Source organism: Oryctolagus cuniculus, chromosome 17 (genome assembly GCF_051225735.1).
Source record: "Oryctolagus cuniculus isolate XC-2025 breed Fujian yellow rabbit chromosome 17, ASM5122573v1, whole genome shotgun sequence".
NCBI classification, from domain to species: domain Eukaryota; kingdom Metazoa; phylum Chordata; class Mammalia; order Lagomorpha; family Leporidae; genus Oryctolagus; species Oryctolagus cuniculus.
Window position 1 is genome coordinate 50020662 of NC_142883.1, and position 18890 is coordinate 50039551.

The window sequence follows — 18890 nt, forward strand, 5'->3', positions numbered from 1 at the left end:
ACTTCCGGGTGGGAGGTTTCGTTGTTGTGGTGCCTGTTGATTGTGTGAATTTTCCTTTGCGTGGTTCCTTCAAGCAGTTCTCCCTCTGTCCTCTCTCCCACAGCTGGTGTCAGAAGCCGGGGCTTTTCTAACTCTCTCTCAACAGGTGCTTTTTATTCTTGTTTTTAGTTTTAAAGATTTATTTATTATTTATTTACTTGAAAGGCACAGTTGCAGAGGTCAGAGGTGTAGGCAGAGAGAGAGAGAGAGAGAGAGGTCTTCCATCTGCTGGTTCAGTCCCCTAATTGCTGCAATGGCTGGAGCTGCGCTGATCCGAAGCCAGGAGCTTCTTCCGGGTCTCCCATGTGAGTGCAGGGGCCTAAGGACTTGGGCCATCTTCTACTGCTTTCCCAGGCCATAGCAGAGAGCTGGATTGGAAGGAGAACAACTGGTACACACCCACATGGGATGCTGGCACTGCCGGCGGCAGCTTTAACTGCTATGCTACAATGCTGGCCCCTATATTCTTTTTTTTTTTTTTTTTTTAACAGGCAGAGTGGACTGTGAGAGAGAGAGACAGAGAGAAAGGTCTTCCTTTTGCCATTGGTTCACCCTCCAATGGCTGCTGTGGCCAGCGCACTGCGCTGATCTAAATGCAGGAGCCAGGTGCTTCTCCTGGTCTCCCATGGGGTGCAAGGCCCAAGTACTTGGGCCATCCTCCACTGCACTCCCATGGCCCCTATATTCTTGTTCTTGATCCTGTTCGCAGACACAAGGGGTCTGTTTGCCTGGGTGTCACCCAATGACCAGGCTCAGAGAGCAGGCCTTCAGGGGAAACCTCTGTTGACTGTGATAGGAGACAGTGGCAGGTGCAGTGCCCTAAAGAAACTGCCTCCCTGGGGAGCAGTGTGTCAAACGTTTACTGGAAGGGCTGGAGGAGGGTCTGGGGTGCAGAGAAGGGGCAAGGGGGGGCCCTGCCTGCTTGCCGGATGCACCTTTGTACCTTCTATGTTCAGAAATCGGGCTCAGGCTGGTTTCTTGGAGCCTGAACCAGTCCCATGTTTGTAGCAGCAGTCTGGCTCCCTGGCAGTACAATGTTGCAAGATAATCTTTCCACCAGCATTCTCTGGAAAGCAAACTGGGTGGAATTGGCTGTTTCAGATTCTCCCCGATGGCACGGGACAAGAGGGCTTCAAAACGTCCACGCCAAGTTTGCATTGTATTTTAGTTTTCTTTTTCATGAATTAAAAATGTATTTATTTGAAAGGCAAAATGACAGAGAGAGAGGGAGAGAGCGAGCGAGCGAGCTTCCATTCACTGGTTCACTCTCCAAATGGCCACAACAGCAGAGGCTGGACCAGCCTGAAGCCAGGAGCCAGGAACTCTGTCTGGGTCTCTCATGGGGGAGGCAGGGACTCAGGCCTGGAGCCGTCATCTGCTGCTTCCCGGGTGCCTTGGCAGAGAGCTGAACTGGAAGTGGGGCAGGCGGGACTCAGACTGGTGCCGCAGTGCAGGGCAGAGGGCGGCCCGGGGTGAGGGTCAGCCCGCCGCACCCCAGTGCCTGCGCCTCCATGCGCTGTTTGAAATCCCCTCATAGTCTCTGGCTGCAGCCAGCTGCTCGCCTGTTTCCCCCTCATCAGCTCTTCCCATTCAACTGCAGCTTCGGTTTGCTTTCTTCAAACCATTCTCTCTTCATTTCCCCGGGCTCTGATTGGTTCTTTTGATGAACAACCTGGTACGGTCTCCGGGAAGCCCTGGGCTCTCCGTTTTTTTGAAGTCTTCTGCTCTCGGGCCACAGCAGAGAGCTGGATCAGAAGTGGAGCAGCCGGGTCTTGAACCAGCGCCCATATGGGATGGCGGCACTGCAGGCAGTGGCTTTACCCTCTATACCACAGCGCCGGCCACAGAATCCCCCCTTTTAAAGTCCACAATTCAGTAGTCTTAGGGTATTCATACAGTTGCACAGCCACCACCTTAGCCGGTCCAGAATGTTGTTTCTTTAAAGGAAACGCCATACCTTTTGCCAGTCACTCCCTGTTCCCCAGGGATTTCCTATCAATGGAATCCAGGAGAGTGCGGCTTTTACATCTGATTTCTTCCCCTTCGCGCGTGGAGCCTGAGGTTTGTGCGCGGCGCAGTTTGACTCAGCGCTTCATTGCTTTGGTGGCTGCATGCTGCGATCCGGCGAAGGGACACACAGCGTTCTGTGTGTCGGTCGTCAGTCGGCGGCTCCCGCTTTGTGGCTATAGGAAAGCCGCTGCTGTGAGTATTCCTGGAGGAGGGTTGGGTGGGCGTGTTCTCAGGTCTCTTGGGTGGGGTCTCTGGGAGTGGAACTGCTGTACCGTACGGGAGTTCCACTCAGCTTTCTGAACAGCTGTCAAGCTCTTTCCCCAAGGAGCTGTGGCACTCGCGAATCCCACCACTAAGGTGGAAGGCGTCCGTTTCTCCACACTCACCAACACTTGCCATCTTCTGCCTTTGTGGTTAGAGCCATTCTTTTTTTTTTTTTTTTTTTTTAAAGATTTATGTATTTATATCAGAGATAGAGTTAAAGAGAGAGGAAGAGAGAGAGAAAGAGAGAGAGAGAGAGCTTCCATCCACTGGTTCACTCCCCAAATGGCCAGAATGGCTGGAGCTGAGCTGATCCGAAGCTAGGAGCCAGGAGCTTCTTCCAGGTCTCCTACACGGTTTCAAGGGCCCAACCAGTTGTTCCATCCTCCACTGCTTTCCCAGGCCATAGCAGACAGCGAGATTGGAATTGGAGCTGCCAGGACTTGAACTGTACCTATCTGGGATGCCGGTGCTGCAAGAGGCTTAGCCCGCTATGCCACAGCACCAGCCCCGGGTATAGCCATTCTAACAGGTGATTTTTTTCTGCTTTGGGTGTTGTCCCTACATTTTTTCTTTTCTTTTCTTTTTTTTTTTTTTTTTTTTTTTTTTTTTGACAGGCAGAGTGGACAGTGAAAGAGAGAGACAGAGAGAAAGGTCTTCCTTTTACCATTGGTTCAACCTCTAATGGCCGCTGTGGCGGGCGCACTGCGCTGATCCGAAGGCAGGAGCCAGGTGCTATCCTGGTCTCCCATGCTGGTGCAGGGCCCAAGGACTAGGCCATCCTCCACTGCACTCCCGGGCCACAGCAGAGAGCTGGACTGGACGAGGAGCAAGCAGGACAGAATCCGGTGCCCCGACCGGGACTAGAATCCGGGGTGTCAGCACCGCAGGTGGAGGATTAGCCTAGTGAGCCGCGGCGCCGGCCTACATCGTTTTCATAATGTCTTTGGAAGCATGAAGTTTTTACCTGTTGATGAAGTCTAGTTTATCTGTTTTTATTATTCTTATTTGTGTTTTAGACACTGATGACAGCCATTGTTTTATCTAAGGAATTGTTGCCTAATCCAAGATCATGAAGATTTATTCCTATATTTTCTTTAAGAGGTTTTTTTTTTTTTTTCCAGCTTTCACGCTTCTATTTAGGTCTTTGATCCACACTGAGTTTTTTTTTTTTTTTTTTTTTTGACAGGCAGAGTGGACAGTGAGAGAGAGACAGAGAGAAAGGTCTTCCCTTTGCCGTTGGTTCACCCTCCAATGGCCGCCGCGGCCGGCGCGCTGCGGCCGGTGCACCGCGCTGATCCGATGGCAGGAGCCAGGTGCTTCTCCTGGTCTCCCATGGGGTGCAGGGCCCAAGCACCTGGGCCATCCTCCACTGCACTCCCGGGCCACAGCAGAGGGCTGGCCTGGAAGAGGGGCAACCGGGACAGAATCCGGCGCCCCGACCGGGACTAGAACCCGGTGTGCCGGCGCCGCTAGGCGGAGGATTAGCCTAGTGAGCCGCGGCGCCGGCCCACACTGAGTTTCTTTTGTGCATGGTGTGGTGCAGACGTTCAACTCCATCCTCTTGTGTTTGGGTAACCAGAGGTCCCAGCACCCATCATGGGGAAGACTTTCCTCCACTGAGCTGTCACAGATCAGTGGGTCACGGGCATCTGAGTTTACTTTTGGACTGAAATCTATGCCCTCATGTGTCTGTGCCGGTATGCCACAAGGCCTCCATTGCTGGCCACTTGAGGGAAGTCTGAGGTCAGAACCTGGGAGTCCACCAACTTTGTCCTTGGGCGACGTTATCTTGGCTAGCCTGCATTCCTTGCATCTCTGTGTGGTTTCAGCTGAGATGTTGACAGGAGTTGTGTTGAATCTGTGGGTTAATTTGAAGACCGTTGCCATATTTTGCCACGTTATTGGTTCCAATCCATGGATATGGGATATCTTTACATTTATTTAGACCTTTGATTTCTTTCAAAGTTGCTTTGTGGTTTTCAGTGTGCGAGCTTTGCAATTGTTTTTATGAAATGTATTCCCCGGGGTGGGAGTGATGGAGCAGTGAGTTAGATCCCTGCTTGGGAAGATTACATTCCATATTAGAGTGCCTGGGCTCAAGTCCTACCTCTGCTTCTGGCTCCAGATCCCTGCCAGTGTGCCTGGGAGGCAACAGATCATTGACCAAGTCCTTGGGCCCCTGCCACCCACGTGGGCGACCCAGATGGAGTTCTTTCTCGTGCCTTTGCACTGGCCCAGCCCCAGCTGTTGTAAGCATTTGGGGAGTGAATAGTGGATTGAAGATCTCTCTGTGTGCCTCTGTCTCTCAAATAAATACTTAAAACTTAAAAATTATTCCTAAATTGGCTGGCATTGTGGCATAGCAGGTAAAGCTGCCACCTGCAGTGCCAGCATGCCCTGTGGGAACCAGTTCAAGTCCCAGCTGCTCTACTTCTTATCCTGCTCCCTGCTAATGTGCCTGGGAAGGCAGCGGGAGATGGCTCAAGTGCTTAAGCTTCTGCCACCCATGTGGGAGACCCAAAAGAAGCTCCTGGCTCCTGGCTTCAGTCTGGCTCAGCCCCAGCCATTGTGGCCATTTGGGGAGTGAACCGGCAGATAGACAATCTCTCTGTCTCTCTCTAACTCTGCCTTTCAAATAAACAAAATGAATCTTTAAAAAATACATTCCTAAAATATTTATTCATTTTGATTCTATTGTAACTGGCACTTTCTTAATTTCATTTTCAGATTGCTCATTATGATTGTGCAGAAATACAATTGATTTTTGTATATTGATCTTGTATTCTAAAATGTTGCTGAACTCATGTACTAGTTTTATTTTTGGGGTGATTCTTGAGGATTTCTCTATATATTAGATCATAGCATAGCCTCCCAGACAACATTGAGTGCTCTGAGACTTAGGGACAACGTTTTCACTTCTCCACCATATGATGTTAACTATGGTTTTTTTCTGTAGTCATCCTATATCTGGTCTTATTCCTAGTTTGTTGAGTCTTTTTTTTTTTTTAATCCTGAATGAGTGTTGGGCTTGGCCCAGTGCTTTTTCCGTATACCTTTTGCGATGCTTCTGTGGTATTTATCTCTTATTCTATCAGTCTGTTCCCTTACAGTGATTGCTTTCCATAGGATTCCTCTCGGTCCTTCATAGCCCTGGCCATGTAGCTGGTCTTTTATGGTCCTCCAGAGTGATGTGTACTGATGATGGTCCATCGCTGTCACTTGAGGAGCTGTTTACAATCATGCTTCTCCTGTCCTTGACACAAACTTCGTGCGACAAGGCCGTGTTCTCACTGACAAGAAGCAGGCACAGCCTAGACGTCCGTGCTCCATCTCTGTGCCTGCAGCTCTCCAGAGAGCACTTTCCTCCTGTTCTCCTGCAGCTCTGCTTTGTGCCTTGTATCGAGATGGTTTTCAAAGAGTGGTCCTGCTTCCAGCAGCAATAACATCACTAGGGAACTTGCAGAAATGAGAGTGGCAGACCCCCAACCAGACCCACCGAATCCAGTAAGCTCTGAGGATCTGTGTTTTGTCACTAGCTGTCTAAGTGATTCTGATGCCCTTAAAGTGCAAGAATCGGGAATGATTATGATACTGCCTGGCCCAAGGGATGCACCTGTCCATTGCCTTGTATTCCGTCTCCCGTCGCTGAGTTGGCCGTCTTTCCTCCACAGTGCTGGCTTCCCTCCAGTGTGTAGTGGTATTTGGACATGTACTCCACTTTGTATTGACAGCTGCCTGTTTCTAAGTGATGCGGTCAGTTGGGTGCACCTGCTGTCATCTGACTATTGGGGAGGGCAAGACGCAACACTGGGTGAGCTGATGTACTTGCTTCTCGCTTGTTCCTCGTGGATATTTTCAGCCTCCCAGGGGTCCCGTCCCTTCAACATTCTCGTGTTTGGGGACAGATGCCCTTGCTCAGCACAAGCAGGAGTCAGGAGAGGACCAAGCCCCTGGCATCTGCTGCGGAAGCCCAGGCCATCACAGACGCTTCCTTTGCTCCTCAGTTTCCCACGTGTGAGCCTGCCGCCGCCTCGGCCACGCCCTTCCTTCTCCTGGCTCAGGTCACGGTCTCCTCTGCCCTGGTCTGGCTTTGTGGTCATCTGAGCTCGGCAGTCCCACAAGTCTCCACACTTGGAAAGGTTGCATCCTTGATGCCCTACTCGCCACCATCTTCAGAGTCCTAATTCACACACAGGATCTTGCCTTCTCCTTTTGTGGTGGCCCTGCAAATCTTGTAGCCCGTCCTCCCTCTTCCCATCAGGTCTCTCTGCCTTCTGCCCTAGGGGAACGCCCCCTGGTTTTGTTCTGCTAAAGATGCTCCTTACTTTACATGGCTCTTGAAGGTTAATTCTGTGACCGATGTCATCTTCTATTTTTATTTTTAAAAAAAGATTTATTTTATTTAATTGAAAGGCAGAGAGAGAGAGACAGAGACAGAGACAGAGAGACAGACCAGCCTTCCACCTGCTGGTTCACTCCCCAAATGGCTGCAATGACCAGGGCTGGTCCAGGCTGAAGCCAGGAGCCAGGAGCTTCATCCAGGTCTCCCACATGGGTGCAGGGACCCAAGGACTTGTGCTATCTTCTGCTTTCCCAGGCCATTAGCAGGAAGCTAGATTGGAAGTGGAGCAGCCGGGACACACACATCCCCTATGGGATGCTAGCACTGCAGGCGGCAGCTTAACCTGTCCCAGGTGAATGTCATTTTCTAGGGATGGGGTCAGAGGAAAAGTTCTGGATCTTGAGGTCCGTGGACAATCTTTCTGTAACCTGGCTGGGGCCGGTGCTGTGGCTCAGCAGGTTCAGCTGCCCCTTGCCATGGTGGCATCTCGTACTGGAGCCGGCTCAAGTCCTGGCTGCTCTGCTTCCAATCCAGCTTCCTGCTCATGTGCCTGGGAAGCAGTAGATGTTGATTCAAATGCTTGAGTCTCTGCCCCCAACATGGGAGACTGGGATGGAGTACCTGGCTCTTGGCTTCAGCCTGGCCTAACCCCACCCATTGTGGCCACTTGGAGAGTGAACCAGCAGATGGAAGATCTCTCTCTCTCTCTCTCTCTCTCTCTCTGTCTTTCAAATCTTTAAAAATAAAATGCTGGCTCTGCAATCCTGTGAAACTTCTAAAGGAAGCTGCTCTCGTGCCGCTGTGCTCTGGGAAGTGCAGCCGGGCCTTTGTTGTGTGCAGAAGGAGCCCTGGGCCGGCCTGCGGGGCCATCCACGATCAGGGTCCAGCCTTCTCTGAGCCGTGACAGCATTCCAGGGTTCGTAAGCCCCAGCCACTATGGAATCAGTTAGCCCGGGAATAGCCGCCACCAGGGACATGTAAAAGGGGCGGTCAGGTCACTGCTGCATCCTGTCACCGTCCAATGCGGCTTCTCAAGTTCACAGCTCCCAGGCCACGGCTCCCCCTCTTCCATTCACCTGTGTTCTAGCCAGATGGCCGGGGGGCTGCGTGCTGAGCCCACCTGGGGCTCCCTGCCATTGCCCCACTCCCCCTGAGTTCCTCTATAGCTCCCATGACCTGGTGTGGCTCTCTGATGAAGCCCCCCCACCCCCATGCCCAGCACAGCTGATGGGTCCACAGGTCCTGCCCCCGCCCAGACCCTCTCCCTCGCTCCCAGCACAGCCGAGGGGTCCCACCCCTCCCCCGACCTTCTTTCTCACACCCAGCACAGCCAACGGGACCCATCCCACCCCCTCCCCTGCTGTGCCAGCTCTGTCCATAGCTGATGCATGTCCTGTGCGTGCGGGGGACACACGGACACTTCAGAATTGACGTCCTAGAGTGGGGGTGAGGTGGTGATGATGAGCCGAAGACTCTGACGGGAGTGGGACCCCAGTACAGAGGGATCAGAGGGGGAGGGTCTCCGGAGCTGAGATTCAGGGGCTGAGGAGGCGTGGCCAGGGTCAGGACAGACCAAGGAGGGAGCGTCAGGAAAAGACAGGGAGACTTGGGTGCCACACGGAGCTCGTCTTCACTGAGGTTGGTGTGCAGGGCATTGGGCTGGAGGGGAAAGAGAGGAGGAGGTGTCCGACAATGGGCAGGGCTGGGAACGTTGCCCACAGTGGCTTTGAGTGCCGGGCTGAGAGTGTCCCTGGGGATCCATGGGATGATTTAGCTTTTTAGGAAGATCATTCTGGAAGCCAGTGTGGGGGACAACAAAAGGGGCTGGGGCGTCAGTGGTCCGTGGCAGGGGTGTATGTGTGGGTGGGGTTGTCCGGGGCCAGGAGAAAGCCTGGCTCCTGACATGATGCCCAGGGAGGGGAGTGTCTGGGGACCATCCTGCCCTTGGCTCTTGTTCTCAGCCTTGCTTCATGAGCTGAGTCTCTGGACTTGGGCCGGGGTCTGGCGACGGGTTCAACCCAGGACCAGGCCCAGCTCTCCTTGCTGCAGAGGCTGCCCCCGGGGGGCCGCCTTGATGCCTCCTGGCAGAGCAAGAAGTGAGTTCTCGGTTCCTCCTTCCCCAAGGCCCCGTCTGCCTGCGCCCCTTCGGTGGCCCTGGGCATGTGTCGCAGGTGGTCCTGCATGTGGCCCTGTGCCTTGCTGGGGTCAGGCTTGGGGAGCGCAGTTAGGCAGGCAGGAATCAGGAGGAGGAGGAGGTGTAACACTGTGCAGGAAGTTGTTAGCAGTCTTGCTAGCATCTTCTTGGAGGAGGTGAGGCAGCCCCAGCTCCCTGGACAGCTGGGGGACAGGCCCCAAGCCTGCAGGGCTAGCAATCAGCAGTTTGCCTTGCTGCTCCCCAGCCCTCTCGGTATGGCCGTCCTGTTCCAGCAGCTCTTGCCCTTGAAACAAGCGCTAGCTGCAGCGAGACTGTCAGGCGGACCCAGGGGCCCCCGTGGAGCTCCAGGCCAAGTGGGGTCTCATTTAGGCAGCGGCTGAGCCAGCTGCACATCTGGTTAATCGCCCTCGTCCTGGGAGCCTGCTAATAAGGAAACTGGGGCTCGCCGCCGACTCCTCTCCATGCTAGCGGCAGCCTTGAAGGAAGACGGAGCCTGCTGGGCTGGGCTGCGCTGGGCAGACGGACCTGCTTCCTGCTGTCCCAGCCACATGTATGCCTTGTCACACAGCAAGCCCATTCATGCCCGGGTTGGTGGGCTCTGCAGCCCCCAGGCCCCAGTCAGAGCCTGCTGGTTCTCCCAAGCCTCCAACGCTCCCCTTCGGTACCTCCGGGCCAACCTCCCTTCTCTGTCCCCCTTCTGCTCCTGTAAGTGCTGCCCACCATGCTTGGGCCATCCCAGGAGACCCTTGACTTTGGCAGGGGGTGGGAGTGGGGGTGGGGAGAGCCCAGGGTGCCTGCCAGAGGGACCAGATCTGAACACCGGGGGAGCGACTCGGTCTCCTTCCCTGCCAAGCGCACCTGTGAGACCTCAAAGATTGGATGCGTGGGATGCACTGGGCAGAGCACGGAGCAGCTGCACACCCCGGTGCAGCCAAGTCCCGGACTTGGCTCCCATCTCCCGCGCTCATGTCGCCCGCTCCTCTCCCAGGGAATCCCATGCACCTGCTGGGCAGGGACACCTGCCTCCCGGCTTCCGCCCACCTGTGCCCCTGCTGGCTGGCAGCGCAGCTCTCAGCTCCTTGCCGCATTCCTCCCAGGCATTCTTATTTTATTTTATTTTTTATTTTTTTGACAGGCAGAGTGGACAGTGAGAGAGAGAGACAGAAAGGTCTTCCTTTGCCGTTGGTTCACCCTCCAATGGCTGCCGCAGCCGGTGCACTGCGCTGATCCGAAGGCAGGAGCCAGGTACTTCTCCTGGTCTCCCATGGGGTGCAGGGCCCAAGTACTTGGGCCATCCTCCACTGCACTCCCTGGCCACAGCAGAGAGCTGGCCTGGAAGAGGGGCAACCGGGACAGAATCTGGCGCCCTGACCGGGACTAGAACCCTGTGTGCCGGTGCCGCAAGGCAGAGGATTAGCCTAGTGAGCCGCGGTGCCAGCCCCCAGGCATTCTTGTCCACAGGAGCCCTGCCTGGGCTCTCAGACGTGATTACGCTCCGGCAGTGACAGGACCGAGTGGAATCTGTGTCTCTGTCACTGCGTAGGTGGGCACCTCCTCCAGGCTGGCATGAGAACACCGCCCAGCCCCTGGCGCCCTTGGAGGACTCCATCCTGATCTTCCCTGTGAGTAGCAGGAGCCCAGGGACTTGGGCCATCCTCTTCTGCCTTCCCAGGTGCATTAGTAAAGATTTGGATTGGAAGTGGAGCAGCTGGGTCTTGAACTGGAGCCCATAGGGGATGCCGGTGTTGCCAGTGGTGATGTAACCCCCTGTGCTTCTATGCCAGCCCCTTGCTGTTTGAACAAGGACTCCTGCATTTCCTCCTGGCCCTGGGCAGTGCTCATCGTGGGCTGGTTGGGGCGGCTGGAAAAAAATCAGGAGATGTGGACTGGGAAGAGCTGGTTTGCCTCCGCCTGCCTGCACTGTTGTTTTTCCCTGGACTTGGTGTGCTGTGGGCGTGGCCTAGCTGTTTGGCACGCCCCCTGGACACTCACATCACTGTGCCACCAGCTGTCCTCCAGGGTCATTCTGGCTGCACGAATCTTTCACGAATCTTCCTCTCACCGTCTGCTGGGCCTCTCTTTGCTGGTAGCCGTGTGCGGCTCTGCCGAGGTGCTCCTGGCCCTTACCCACCCTGACTGCTCCTTTTCACACCCCGTGGCTCCCAGCACCACACCTGCGGACAGAAGGTATTTTCTGACTGTGTGTCTTCATTGCTGGTGGCAGAAGCTGACCTTCCCTGTGTGTTCGGGAGTTCCTAGGGCTTCAGTTGGCGGCCCCGTCCGATGCCTGTGGTTCCTGGCTCGTTCCCTGTTCCCATCTGCATCTGGAATGCTCTTGCTCTGAGAAGCAGGCTGCAGCCACTTCACACAGGTGGGGGCCACTCCACCAGGGTACCTGGACCTCAGCTGCTGAGCTGGTCTCCCCTCGGGCACAGGCTCTGTCACGACCCCCAGACCTGGGGAGTTCTGTGAGCTGGCACTCAGCCCTGGCCATCGATCCTATCCTGCTGGCTGCACTTGGCATCATGATGAAAACAAGATACCAGCTCTTGGGCCAATTGTTAAAGAGTAAATAAGCAAATAGAGCGACACTGAGCTCGCTCCTCAAGGACCAAACCCTTACTCTGTGCCTGGCTGTGCTCTACCGACTTCACAGATGTTAATTGCTCCCTGTTCACGGCAGCCCTGGAGGTGGGTCCCGGGGATAATCCCATTTTAGAGCTTAGAAGACTGAGGTGCATAGAGCTGACGTAACTTGGCCAAATGAAGGAGCTGGCATTCACCACGGATGTCTAACCACAGCACAGAACCTGGGGGGTCCTGAGAAAGCACACGGTGGGGACCTGGGAGGGAGAGTGACGTGTCCCAGGTCACACAGCAGGTTGGAGGGAGCCAGGCAGGCAAGGCTCGGCCTCCAGACGCTTCCCATGGTTTACTCCCGCTGGTCTTTGAGAGCACAGGGGAGCCCTGGTGCCAAGCAGAAGGGGACATGGGTGACTCGAGTGGTGGAGGCAGCCCTGGCAGATGGGGCACTGCGAGAATGGGGAGATGGCGTCTGATGAATGGGGTCTGGGAAGGCTCTGCGTGGCCAGGAAGGGTGTCGTCCCACCCACCCTGGAGGCTCACTGGGGAGAGGGGGGAGCTCCCTTGGGTCCCACAGGGGAGAGCACAAGGCCTCTCTGCATGGCGTCCCTCGGTGCCCTGGAGCCCGTTCTTACCCCTGGGAGAGGTTGCAGCGAGTTTTGGGTCAACTGGGACCTACTCAGGATGCATGGTCACGATGGGGTCCCTGGGAAGCTCCTGGGAGGTGACAGGACTTAGAGAGAGGTCTGGACGGGAGACAGCGGCATATGGGGGCTGCACGGATGTGGAGTCCAGCCTGGCCTTGGGGGAGATGGTGAGTACATGGAGAAAGCAGCCAGGGAGGACGAAGGAGGGGGAGAGGTGAGAGAGGCAGGCCATACTCTGCCTCCCCTCCACCCCCCAGCAATGGGTCGAGCTGGGCTCTGGCTGCGTCTTGCACAGCAGGGAGCGTGGGGTGGGGGCCGCTAGCAGGGCCCTGGCAGTGACGTGTCTTCTCTCCCTGCAGGAGACGGGCCGGCGCCGTGTACATCCAGTGTCCTGCAGGAGAAGCAGCGTGAGTACAGCCACACACACCCCGTCCTCCGCCGCTTCTTCCTCCCGCGGGGTCCCCAGTCCCTGGGCCCGAAGCCTCACTCATCCCTCAGAGCTCACAGGGTATAGGATCAGTGCCATTCGCTCACAAGCAGGACCACAGGCCCCGGGCTCACTCAGCCTGAGTTAGGGCCACTCTGACCCAGGAGCCAAGCCCTCCGGGTCCCTGAGTCACCCCCACAGTGGGCAGTTCAGGTATCAGAGCTGGAGCAAGGGGCGTGAGGTCATTGGCCCAGGCAGATGGCCCAACAGAGCAGACGGGAAGCCTGGTGAGTGTGCTTTGAGTGTGGACAAATGACAGGGACGGGGAGCGGCTCCTGCTCTGCTGGTCACCACCTCCTCTGGGCTGCGCACCTTCCAGGAAGCACGGATGGAGCCTTAGGTTGGAGGCGTCTGCTCCGTGCTCCCCACCACGAGGAGGCCGCCCCCATAGGGCCTGGAGCTCTGGGGCCCAGTTCTCCCAGGTCTTTGTGCCCTCTTGTGTCATACCAGCTGCTCCGGTTCCCTTCTGCCTGTGTTTTCCCAGAGCGCTGAGCGTGGCACTGGACCTGGGCAGGGCTTGGCCAGGGTGTGCGGGTTTGCTGGTGCAGTAGCCACGTGGATTTGCTGCAGTGAAGCTGGGGCCAGGGAGATCAGCCAGTGTGTGTGTCCGAGGGTGGGGTCAGCTCGGAGCTCCCCTCACTCCTAGCTCCTGCCTTTCCCACCTGTGGTTGCGGCTTCCCTGGGCTCGGGCCCGGCTCCCCCCAGTTTCCTCAGCTCTGGCTCATGTAGACCTCTGAGCTCAGATCAAGAGGTGGCTGCAACATCGGCCTTCCCACAGCCGGAGTCCAGCCCTGAGCAGGTGCACAGGCCCCGGAAACCCTATCTATGTCTGTGACATCCAGGGGTCATTTGCAGACAAGACACTTAGGGGCTTGTGGGTGTAAGTGTCCATCAGGGCTCCCCTCCCCCTCCAAGGCTCAGGCCACAAGTGCACCAGGCAGGAGGAAGGCCAGGGCTATGGAAGGGGAGGGAGCAGCTGTTTCGTGAGCCCTCACTGGGAGCAAGCGGCTGAGCTTAGCACGAGGGCCAACTGTGCTCAGAGGAGTCTGAGACTCTGATGTGTGCAGGTGAATGAGTGATGACACGGAGACTAATGCCCCGGGAGGAAGAATTGTGCCGTGGCATTGTCCAGCATGCCACGCTGGGCCATGGTCGTGGCACTGGGACAGGTCAGGAGGCAGAGGCAGGAGCGAGTGGAAAGTGTGGGCTCGGAGGAGAGTAGATGAAGGGGGTGACGGGGGTGGTGGCAAGGGTGAGGTGGTTTGTGTGTGACATTGGTGTCCACGGGCAGATTGTTCATCGTCTCAGTCTCTCTGGCCAGGAAGGTTCCCAGGGTGTCAGACCATCACACAGCGAAGCAGAGAGCGAGCATGGGGAGGCAGCCCCAGTCCTGAGGGCTGTGGGCAGGGAGCCCTGCGTGGGGTCGGGGGTGGGGGGTGCCGGCCACCTGGCACGGCTGCAACGGAGTGCACAAGACGTTCAGTGTCTCCTGTATGTGGCTAGAAAAATGGTGGTCCGTGGTAAGATAGATGCAATGTATGTCTTTCTTTCTTTTTTTTTTTTTTTTGGTCATGATTATAGATTTTAGGCATAATTATTCGGCCAAAGGTGTCATCCCCTTCTGCTCCTTAAAGACATTTTTTTTTTGACAGGCAGAGTGGATAGTGAGAGAGAGAGACAGAGAGAAAGGTCTTCCTTTTGCCATTGGTTCACCCTCCAATGGCCGCCATGGCTGGTGCGCTGCGGCCGGTGCACCACGCTGATCCAAAGCCAGGAGCCAGGTGCTTATCCTGGTCTCCCATGGGTTGCGGGGCCCAAGCACTTGGGCCATCCTCCACTGCCTTCCTGGGTCACAGCAGAGAGCTGGCCTGGAAGAGGGGCAACCGGGAAAGAATCCGGTGCCCCGACCGGGACTAGAACCCGGTGTGCCGGTGCCGCTAGGTGGAGGATTAGCATAATGAGCCGCGGCACCAGCCTAAAGACAATTTTTTCCAGTGAAGAACAGAGGGTTTTTTTTTTTTTAAGATTTATTTATTTATTTGAAAGTCAGAGTTACACAGAGAGAGAAGGAGAGTCAGAGAGAGAGAGAGAGAGAGAGAGAGAGAGAGAGAGAGAGAGGTCTTCCATCTGTTGGTTCACTCCTCAACTGGCTACATGGCCAGAGCTGCACTGATCCAAAGCCAGGAGCCAGGAGCTTCTTCTGGGTCTCCCACATGGGCACAGGGGCCCAAGGACTTGGGCCATCTTCCACTGCTCTCCCAGGCCACAGCAGAGAGCTGGATCAGAAGTGGAGCAGCTGGGACTCAAACCGTTGCCCATGTGGGATGCCGGCACTGCAGGCGGCGGCTCGGCCTGCTACGCCACAGCGCTGACCCCCAACAGGGGGGTTTTGGAGCTGCCTTGGACGTTGTCAGGGCTGGTGATTCCCAGTGTGGAGCCACAGGGACAGCAGCCCACGAGGCCCTTTTCCCTAGCAGTGAATGTGTTCAGTTGAGAAGCCTGCTTTCCCCATCAACAGACTTTGAGGCCCTGCCTACAATTTTTTGGCATTCAAATACTTCCCCTTTTATGAAATGATGGTGATAATTGATGGTGATGCACTTGTTTATTTTTAATCCAAAATTGGCAGCATAAACACGGGTGACTCGGGTTTGAAAAGAGCAGCGATGCCCGACGCTGGCACTGCGCTTCCGCACTGTGAATGCGCGTCCTGGCAAGTTACCTTTCTTTAATGCTCCCACGGGGGTTTTGAAAGCTCACCAGAAGCAAGTTGGGAGGTGGCACCCACTGCCCTGGACTAGCGGTCAGGAACCCCTGACACTGGCGCTGCGGGGGCTGTGATCGGGAGGTCCAAGGCCAGGGTTTGGCGCTCAGCCCCTGTGTTGGGTGTCTGTGATGCTGTGGGCACATTGCCTGACGTCTCTGAGCCTCGTGTGCTGGGCTGCAGCAGGCGTCCAGGCTGTCCACCTCTGTTGTTGCTGTGGCGACCAGAGACACGAGCCGTGAGATGCCAGGTCCCCACCTCGGCTACCACTGGGTGTGGAGGAGCCGCCGGTGCAGGAGGCAGGGCTGAGTGTCGTCATCCTCTCGGGCAGCCCAGGCGTTGCGGTGCTTGGCTGGCCCTCGGCCGGCCTGGCTTGTCACTGCCCCTAGAGGTTCCTCCTGCGCTGCTCGAGCTAAGCGGTGTGCGAGGCAGCAGGGCCCTGGGCTATGCATCCCGGAATCTGCTCCTCTGTGGCTGTGCTAGGGCAGCCTGCCTGTCGCTGGGACAAGACTGGAGAAAGCCTGGGGGCCTGGTTGGGGGTGGTGGTGGGAGGTGAGGAGCGAGGCCGGGACCTGGGCACCCCCCGGACTTGCTGGGCAGTCTCAGTTCCTGCCCGGGGTCCAGGCCTCTGTGCACCTGCACCTGGGGTCCCTTCTGGAGCTGACAGCCTGGTCTGGATTTCTCTTGCTGCCCCTTTGTCTGCTGGCGTCCTTTGTCCTTGCCCACGTGGCTCCATTAGCACAGCAAACGTTCTCAGAGGGCTTCCTGCACACCTGACCCCGAGCTGGCTGGGCGCTGGGGGGCTGGGGGGCTGGGGCCTTCACTCCCTGCCACGTGAGCGGGCCCTCCCTCACCAAGGCAAGCCAGGAACCAGGGGTTGTTCTAGACCCCCTCACCGTCCAGAGTCCAGCTCGCCGATTGCAGCAGGCAGCAGGGCTCTCGGGCTGGAGTCAGGGCCCCGACTCCTCTCCCGGGACAGCCGCATCCTCCCACGCACGGGCCTCCCTGCCGCCAGTGCCCCTGCAGAGGATCAAGGACCATGACAGGAGCCGAGCCTGGCCTTTGCTCTTCATCTGAGCTGCCACCCGTCCGCTCTCCTGCTTCCTGTCCACGCTGACCCTGGGGGGGAGCTTGGGCTCCCAGCTTCCCCTGGGCTGGCTGGGAAACCAGCCTCCTCCCCAACACACGATGGGAAGGACTTGGGTCCCCCCAGCCATCTAGGGGCCGGCACCATTGGCCTTGGCCCTTGCTGATCCATTTGTTGCCACCTGGAGGGCAGGTGCTGAATCCAGCCCGACCTCCCCCACCCCAACCTGCCCCCCACCAAGCCCATCCCTTGCTGCTGGGCTCTCTGTCACCTTGGGAGAAGCTGAGAGTAGAGTCGTAGGCTCCCCTCTCTTAACCCAAACCTCCATCCAGGTCCTTCTCATGGGGGGGGGGGGAGGTGGGATCCTGCCCCTGGGCGCTCTCTCAGCCCCTCCCCCTCCCAAGCCTCAGCAGCACCACTGGGCAGGGCGCTGCCTGGGCTGCCCTCTCTCTCCGAGCTGCCCCTGGGTGAGTGCCCTTCCAGGGCAGGTGCTCAAGTCCTACCCTTCTCTCTCCTCCGCCCCCGGAGCTCTGTCCCGGATCTGGTCTCGGCTCCCTGTTGCCTGCGTTTTCACCCTCTCAGGTGCCCAGGTGTCCCTTGTGCCCCACGAGGCTCCTTTCTCGCCCACCCTCAGACCCTTGGAGTCCAGGATGTGCACAAGGCAGGAAGATGCAAGGGGAGCGGCTTCCTCTCCCCATCCCCATGCAGGAGGGGGCAGGCTCCACAGCAGGTAGACTCAGCTACTGGGGCCCTCAGCGCCAGCCCCAGCCCCTGCGGAGGACCCCGAGGCCTGACACAGGGGCCTTTCCCACAGCCAGTGCCTGCCCTCAGTGATGGGGGTGGGGGAGGCCACAGTGGGGGGAGGGGCTACCCTCTGCCAGGTGTCCTCCTTAGGTCAGGCTGCCCGTGGGACTCTGGACGCCCTCTTGTCCGCAGCCAAGGACCCCAGCAATGGTCCAGATTGAGCTCCGATTCCGGTCACAGACTGGTCCTTTATCTTCATCCTCCACTGAGCCTCTGTCGTGACCACCAGCTGAGTGCCGATCTGTCCCTGGCCGACTCCGGCCCGGGTCCTGGCCTGAGCTCGGGCCTTGGCCCAGACAGACGATGTACACAGCTTGGGCTCAGCCCTCGCCATCGAAGGGGTGTGGTTTGACCTTACAACCCGCTGCCCAGGGGCAGGGGCCCAAGGAGCAGCTCTCCCCTCCTGCAGCCCCTCAGCGGGTGGTCTCCTGGGAGGACCCCGCCCAGCCCTAATGCATGAGGCCCCTTGCCCACTGCCGGCCTCCCCGCTCCTCTGCCTGGAGACTGGTGTCTTTTCCTGGCCTGTGTGGGCAGCTTGCTGCGTACAGCTGCAGACGGGCTATATTTAGCCGGCTTTAATGAGCTCGGGGTGGCAGACGGCCGCCTTGGGAGCACTTCTGCCTGCGCCCGTATCTCTATGCTTGGCAGGGTTCCTTGTGTGTGCGTGCATGTGCCCCTGCATTTTCTCGTGTGGATCAGTGTGCGTGTCAGTGCATTGGCGCCTCCACTTGCATGAGGCTGTGTGTGCGCAGGTGCATGTTCCGGTCTATTTGTGTCCTGTCGGTACTTTGCTGGGACACACGCAGCTCCTGATACCTGTGGGGCTGCAAAATGGGAACAGGTTTTCAGTCCGTTCACATGTTTGTTTAGAAAACATTTAATGAGCACCTTTCTATGCCAGAACCATCTCCAGGGATAAAATGGAGCAAAAACAAACCGAATCTCAGCCCTTAAGGATTTTACAGTCTGGGAGATGGAGGAGGGGGAAGGCAATAGCCAAGTAACTATTAAATTTAAAACATGAGGGTTTGTGCCAGGAAAGAGAGGTCTGTGGTGCTTCTAGGGGGGAGGGGGGTAAGAGAGGAAGCCCCCTGGAAGAGGGGACACTGCAGTCCGAAGGAAATAACCAGGCACATGGACAGCATGGAGAAGCGTACAGGCACAGCACACAGAAGAGACGTGCAAGGGCCCTGTGGCCAGAGCTGTCAAATGGCTGTTGTGGCTGAGTTCAGAGAGGCGGGCAGAGTGGGGGGACCCTGGCTGGGGAGTGGGAAGCAGCCAGATGCAGGCATGTGTTGGGGGAGGGCTGGGATGAGGTTTTGCATAGAGCGTTAGTCTACCTTGAGATCCAGCCTGAGCTGCAGTAGGAAATAGGTGGGCGCATACAGACCACCTGGTGGGAGCAGAGCTCAGTCAAGGGACCTGATTCACAGGCAGGGTCCTGGGGCCATTCCTGCCCCTGAAGGCAGCCATGTGAGGAGCTGCGGCCTTGGGCAGGGCAGCCAACTTATGGCGACCTGGGGAGGGGAGAGCCCTAGTTCTCTCCAGTCCTGCCCTCGGTCCCGTCCACTGGCCCAGCCCAGCCAGTAGCCAGGGAGCCTCAGCCTTGGGAAACAGGTCGGGAGGGGTGTATGGAGACTGCAGTGAGTGCAGCCTCCGGACTTCCATACCGGGGAAGCCGCCCTTCCGCTTGCTCTTCTGTAAGCTG

At 57.1% G+C, this 18890-nt stretch overlaps 1 protein-coding gene across 1 annotated transcript in view; it reads left to right on the plus strand.

Annotated features, from left to right (window-relative positions):
- The window catches only part of PITPNM3 (PITPNM family member 3), an 88001-nt gene that overhangs the window by 36300 nt on the left and 32811 nt on the right, over positions 1-18890 (plus strand). Inside the window, exon 4 of the mRNA XM_008270855.5 lies at positions 12400-12447. Within this exon, the coding sequence (XP_008269077.5) occupies positions 12400-12447 (48 nt within the window). The remainder of the gene's footprint in view (positions 1-12399; positions 12448-18890) is intronic.